The following is a 6,341-nucleotide window of genomic DNA, read 5'->3' as shown; positions in this document are numbered from 1 at the left end:
CCCCTTTGCTCTCAACCTTGAGTTGGGGTGGAGGTAGGATCCACCCAGACCACAGTCCAGGGTCACCTTTCCCTCAAAGAGCTGGAGCAGCTAGAGAAGGAAGCCTCCCAGGGGTGAGCCCCACGTGGGCCAGTGCTCTGCAGGGCCCGTTTAGTCACTGAAGGCTCCCTGTGTGCACACAACTAAGGAAACATGCCTTTCAGGGCAACTTGGAGCCTGCCTTCTCCACCTCTGTGCAATGTCCATTTGGAGCCTGCCCATGTACAATAGAGGCTTGGAAGACTCGTCTGTGGGTCCATCTTTTGGTCCCTTCCCTACCCAAGCCTATGGTGGCTGAACTAGCAATGTAAGAAGAGCCAGTGTACAGTTTGCTGCCCCCAAAATTAAAATGCTAAAATGAGAATCATGTCCAGCTTTTATTGCAATATGGTTAACAAATTGAAACAGCAAATTCTTTGGGCTTCAAAGGAAAACCAAACCAAATTCATTCAGGAAGAACCACTCCTTCCCAGTTAGGGTGAAGCTTGAATTGGTGGTGGTGGTGGTGGGGGGGTACAAGTTCTCCTATCCCTCAAAAACTGGCTGCAAGAACGAGTGTGGGAGAGTTTGGGAGTGGCTCCCAAACAAACCCTGGTGAATAGGGAGACACTTTCCCCAGTAGGAGCAGAAGGCTCCCACTAGTATCTGAAAGTCGAGGTCCAGTGGCAACTTGGGAGGAAACTGAGAGGAAAAAGAATGTAAAATGCCCAGTGCAAAGGGAAGGCCCAGAAAGCCCCTGGTACAGGGAAGGGGGGTAGGCAACGGCAGGAAATAGCCTCTAATTTGCCACCAGACACTGAGAGAAGGAGATGAGGTCCTGTCTGCTGCTCTCTAAGCTCTTCCCTAGGCGCCTTGTTAATGGCTCGGCTCTGGGCTCTGTGACTGGCTGCATGGTGATCATTATTATACATTCAACATTCAAAAACCCTCCTCACACACATCACTTGCTAATCACAGTGTGTGTTGGGCGCAGGGAGAAGAGGCTTGGTAGGAGCCTCCGAGGGGCCCTGAAGGGTCTTCAGCCTCCCTGCCATCCTTAACAAAAAGTGGAGGTGGGGCAGGGGCGGGAGTGGAGATGGAGCTGCATGTTGAGAGATACCAAGAAGCTAGGAGAGAGGAAAGAGATCAGGTGCTAGGAGATGGCAGAGCCAGAAGATGTGTAAAGGAGGCTCCAATAAAGCAAGAGAGCCCCCAGGTTCCATGGGAGGGCCAGGATTCTCTGTGGTAGTCAATCATCTCGTGCACTCTCTCCCCTCGATGGCTGGTGCATTGCCATCCACAAGCCCCTTGCCATGCCTTGGAAAAGCTGGCAAAGATTAATCTCTACCTGCTCTGCATACGCAGCATTTTGTTTAGAGAAACAGCAATTTCCCTTCCCAATGCTTGGGCTTGGCTTTGGCTGTGGTGGGGGGGTGGGGTCCCGGGTGAGGAAGGAGTGTGAAGTGGGGCGGGGTAGGGGTTGCTGAGGGGCTGAACGTTGCTTGCTGTTGCTGCTAAGTTTGTTTAGCTTTGGAGCCACGGCCTCAGCATGGGTGGGGGACAGTGGGTCCAGTGAAGAACAGCAAAGAGTAGTCACCCCAGAGGAAGGTCTCTCAGCCTCTGCCTCCCCATCTCCACTCTTGCTGCCCAAATGTGCCAGCCATGCTTCCTGGGCGGCCCCATCGTCGAGGCCCAGTCCCGCTGGTCCTTTGCAGCCTTCTAACTTTCCCCTCGGTGCCCTGGGGGCGGGGAGGGGCGCTGGCTGAGTCCCCTGGTGGGGGGCCCCCACAGGCGTCCTGGAGCTGGCAGCCCGCGGGCGGCCCCTTATCTTGTGAGGGGCACCTCCTCCCTCTGGTCCAGCGCGACAGAGGAGGCCTTGCTGAGCACGGAGGGCGCGAAGGTGAGGAAGGAGTCCGAGCGGGAGGTGGAGGCACAGGTGAAGTCCGAGGCGGCGGCGGCGGCGCGGGGCGCCAGCCCATTGGCAGGGCCACTGTGGCAGGCGAGGCAGGCGCAGGGGCCGCCGGCCGAGGCGCCCAGTCCGTGCGCAGGGCCCGGGTAGAGCGGCGGGTGGCGGAAGGCGCACAGCAGTTCTGGCCGCGGGTAGGGCTGCGACAGCACGCGGAAGGTGTCCAGCGGGCGCAGCGGACCGCTGAAGGGCGAGGCGGCGGCAGAGGCGGCGGACGCGGCGCCCAGGCCCACGGGCGAGTAGTAGGGCAGCGGCAGGTGCGACGGGAAGGGATAGGGCAGGCCGCCCGCGGCCGCCGCGTGGCTCATCATGTACGTGTAGAAGGCAGGGTCGGCCGGGTGCGGCCACGTCATAGCCAGCCGCTGCCGTTTGTCCTTCATGCGCCGGTTCTGGAACCACACCTGGGGGGAGAGGCGCAGGCTGGGTGGCTGCTCTCGGCTCCCCGAGCAGAAGTGCTGCCCCACTGCAGGGGGTGATGCCCGCGGCCAGAGGAAGAGCCGAGGGGGAGAGCCTCTGGACGGGGGCTAATTTCACCACCACCACCTGGAGCTGCAATCCCTCCCTCCACGAGAGGTGCAGAGAGTGCCTCCACTCTGCGTCCCTCCTCCCCTGTGCTCCGCAGCCAGAATCCCCAGACTGCCAGCACCGGTGTGAGTGCGCCAGTAGAGCGGGACTAAGGACTCCACGAGTCTGAGGCATCAGGCAGCGTTTCGCCAGAAACACCTCCCCTTCCAGCCTCTCTCCCTTGGGACGCTTCCTTGTCACTGTCACAGCACCCCATCCCCTCTGTTTATTTGGCTAGGAAAGGACAGAGTCAACCTCTTGTTATCAGTGGCCGCCTAGGGACTGTCGGGAGGGTACATCTGCATGCACCTGGCGGCTGCACCAGGCCGGGACACCCTCAGCCTAGCTGCCAGGCGGGCAGGGAGATCCCAGACCCCGATTCCTGGCTTACGCACGATTTGGGGACTGAGCAGTGGTATTTACTTCCTGCTGAGTGGGCGCACCCCCTCTTCCTGCTCCCCAGAACTCATACCTTGATGGTGGTTTCCGGCAGGTTTAGGGCGGCGGCCAGCTCGCATCTCCGCGGCCTGGATACGTAGTTCTCCCTGTAGAATTCTTTCTCCAGCCGTGCAATCTGCTCCCGGGTGAAGGCGGTGCGATAACGGCGCATCTGGTCACTGGCGCTGCAGGCCAGGGTGCCCTGCGAGCTGCCACCGCCGTTGCTCTTGGGGGCCTCGCTGCCGCTGTTGGGACTGCTGGCCAGTGGCTCGGAGCCCGGCCCTGCGCAAGGAGCCCAGAGCACACACACACAAACACACCACAACAGACACACAAACGCTGCTGATGTGGGGTTGTAGGCCCAGGGTGGAAAGGGACAGCCCCTCTCAGTAGCCTCAGTCACTGCCTCTGCTTGGGGTGTTGGGGACTTCAAGAACCCAGGAAGGGAGGACAGGGGCTCACCACTGGGATGAGCAAAGAGCAGCCATTAGGCCTGTCCGCACTGCTGTTTGGAAGGTCTCTTAGGCCTGCTGGGTATATAGAAGCCCAGCCACCTGCCCCGGAGCACAGGTGAGATGCAGCCCCTTGTAGCTTTATGCCTACTGTTGCCAGGAGTGGGCAAAAATGTGCATATCTGACAGGCAAGTGAGTTGAGATACACCATTGTGCTGGATGGAGTGTTGTGAACTCTGGGTCTTAGTGCATTGTATTAAATAGTATGCTGTTCACTACCTGTTTCTTTGCATTTGTGTGTGCCAAGCTGCCAGCGCAGGTGTGGGAATGTGTAGTAGGTTGCTTGTGTTGTAGGATGGCATAGGAGTGTGTATAAGCACCCTATTACCTTAGAAGCTTTGGGTGGAGTGTGGGTGGTGTGTGCTATGGTTGGAGAGCCTGGGTCCAGTGGATAAGATAATGAGCAGATTTGAGTGCTCAACAAGGTGTTGGCTGCCAAGGCCAGGGGGTGGCTTTTTTCCATACTAGGCTCTTCCCACCCAACCCACAGCTTTGTGGAGGAGTGTCTGCTGGTGGGCTCTCTCTCCTAGCTTTCCACCCTCTGGGGGAGACTCCAGTCCTGGCCATTCACCACCACCCCACACTAGCCCCTGGTCAGGGAGGGGATCTTCGTTTAAGTCAGTGTGACAGCACCTCCCCCCCCTTTGGGCCTAACCCAGGGTAGGGTGGAGCTCCTGCCCCCTGCAGCTCTTTTTCCTTTGGGTGGAGAGGTGGGACTGCGAAGGAAAGGGGGAGGGGGAGGACCAGAGCTCTGCCTTTTCAAATGCAACCGGAGACCAAAGGCAATTAGATCATTGGGACCATTTCCGACCTGGCGCCACCGAGCCCGGGAAGTGACAAGGTAATTTGGACCTCTGACCGACGTGCAAACTGGTCGGAGGGCCTCAGCACCCAGGCGGCCCGGGTCAGCCGCGATTTTACGGTTTTTTTATGGACTCCCGGCTTCCGCGCCTGGATGCGCCTTACACCCCGCCAGCCACAAACTGCCCTGATCGGCGTTTGATCTCACTCACCCCGGGGAAAGGTATCTTCCAGGCGCAGTTGAAGTAACACCACAAAACTCTGGGGGTTGGGGTGCATTTTCAATCCTCCTTAAGCCCAGGACTTGCGTCTCCCCCATCCTCACCCCCAAAGCACAGCTGTCACCCTCAGTCCCGCCAATGCCAGAGCACAGAAGGAGACCCCCGCCCAGGGCGCAGATAGCAGGGGAGAGTTGCTTAGGTGGGTCCCCCCAGTTACCCTGCCCTGAGGGAAAGGAGTGTCTTCCTCCTCTCCAGAACTGAAGTGGAAGGTGGGCGCGGTGGGAGGCCGGGGGAGAGGAGGGGCGCGGTGGCTACCTTTGCTGTGCTGGTACTCGGCGTTCCCCGTGGCGCAGTCCGGGGTGCAGCTCACCTCGATTTCTTCATAGAAATCCGACTCTGTGTCTGAGCTGCTGGGTTGCCCCTGGCCCGAGAGGCTGTCGACGGAGGGGGCTGGAGGCCCGGGGCCGAGCACGGCAGCTCCGGCTGCCCGCGGCTCGGTGCCCGGCCCCGCAGCGCTGCCTGCTAGTCCGTCAACCGGCTCCTCCTCCAGGCCTCCCCCGCCGCGCTCCCGGGTGGCGGGAGGACCAGTCCGTGGGCTCAGGCAGCCACGGGGCACCATCTTCTCGGGCGGTTCTGGCAGCGGGCTGCCCACGGCTTCGGACAAATTGGAGACCCTCTTTCCAACCAGAGTGCCAAGCTGTCCTCCATCCAGAAACATAACCATGTCCTTTCGGCTCTCCATCCCGGGGCTCTCCGGAGGGAGGAGGGGGAAAGCCCCAAGTGAGCTCCCAGATCCGGACTCCCTGGGTCCCCAGAGGTCCGACAGATTTGGGCTGCGGGAGGGAGAAAGAGAAGCCAGGCGACTGGGTGGGCGCAGAGCAGCGGGAGCGCGTAGTCGACGGTGACGGCGGTGGCGGCGGTGGGGAGCTGGGGTCACCTTGTGATGCGAGCGCTCCTCTGTGCCGCACCGCCTCTGGGAGGAAGCCCCATTGCCCTCTTCTTTCTAAGCTGTCATCCTCCTGCTGCAATCGTCATTACAGTACCGCTGGTGACGCCACTCGGCGAGCGCTAGTGGATAAATAGAAACGTCTGCCACAGCGAAGATGAAAGGAGACCCGCAGCTAATGGCTCGGCAGTGATGCGCCAGGTGTGGGCCTCGCTCGAATGGGGAGGAGAGTGTGAAAACAGAGAGACACACACACTGGGAGAGGGAGACACCCTGGCAGAGGGGATGCAAATGGAATTCCGCGGAAAGAAAAGAGAGCTTAACGCGCACGGCGAGTTCCGCAGGGGCTGCGGGACTCGGTAATTGAATACGCTTTTGATTTTTTTTTTATTGTTGTTTTGGCTTTTGTTTTCTTGACTTGGTGCCTTGATAAGAGAATCCATAACTGCATTTTAGGAGTTGTGAAGGCCGGCTCACAAGGCTCGCTTCTCCCGGCATTACTACAGCTGCCTGTCCCAGGCGAGCTAACCTCAAACCGGCTCCAGGGTCTTTTTTTACAAGCTACTGAAAAACATATCCCCCACCCCCAAGTTATCTGAAGAGCTTGAGCTAGGGTATCCTTTCCTCTTTCTTCCTCTTGCTATCCTCTACCCCCAGCTGTCTCCTTCCTCCTGGGAACCCAAACAGAACTTTGCTATTTTTCTTCCCCATAGGGCAAGAGGTAAAGGTCTTAAAATGTTTTCTTTAAAGATTCGCTTTGGCTGCTGGCTCAAAATGTTCGCTGATTTTTTTTTCCCCCACCTCCCCTTCTAGGTGGCCTTAAGCGTTCCACAGCCCGGCTTGACCTCCAGGTGGCTATTTGTAGAAGAAATCG

At 58.9% G+C, this 6,341-nt stretch overlaps 1 protein-coding gene across 2 annotated transcripts; it reads right to left on the bottom strand.

Moving 5' to 3' along the window:
• Positions 1 to 1,647: 1,647 nt before the first annotated feature.
• EVX1 (even-skipped homeobox 1) lies at positions 1,648 to 5,598 on the bottom strand. 2 transcript variants are annotated; one of them, XM_019639884.1, is made up of 3 exons: positions 4,892 to 5,598; positions 3,021 to 3,268; positions 1,648 to 2,385 (listed from the first exon to the last, which is right to left on the bottom strand). In XM_019639884.1, exons 2-3 carry the CDS (start codon positions 3,156 to 3,158, stop codon positions 1,843 to 1,845), a joined length of 681 nt encoding a protein of 226 aa, XP_019495429.1. In that variant the 5' UTR covers positions 3,159 to 3,268; positions 4,892 to 5,598; the 3' UTR covers positions 1,648 to 1,842. The 2 variants fall into 2 exon arrangements, with proteins under 2 accessions (XP_019495429.1, XP_019495428.1); XM_019639883.1 differs by having other exon boundaries at positions 4,837 to 5,490.
• Positions 5,599 to 6,341: the final 743 nt, after the last annotated feature.

Source organism: Hipposideros armiger, unplaced genomic scaffold (genome assembly GCF_001890085.2).
Source record: "Hipposideros armiger isolate ML-2016 unplaced genomic scaffold, ASM189008v1 scaffold_47, whole genome shotgun sequence".
NCBI lineage: Eukaryota > Metazoa > Chordata > Mammalia > Chiroptera > Hipposideridae > Hipposideros > Hipposideros armiger.
Note: the sequence above shows the minus strand (reverse complement) of the source record. Positions and strands in the feature narration are given on the sequence as shown.

Excerpts from the sequence above, each read along its gene's own strand:
- EVX1 (XM_019639883.1), bottom strand. The coding sequence starts at position 5,263 with ATGGAGAGCCGAAAGGACATGGTTATGTTTCTGGATGGAGGACAGCTT. Across the intron at positions 3,269-4,836 it reads CGAGTACCAGCACAGCAAAG|GGCCGGGCTCCGAGCCACTG; the intron begins GTAGCCACCGCG and ends CTCCTTGCGCAG. Across the intron at positions 2,386-3,020 it reads TGCCGGAAACCACCATCAAG|GTGTGGTTCCAGAACCGGCG; the intron begins GTATGAGTTCTG and ends CTCTCCCCCCAG.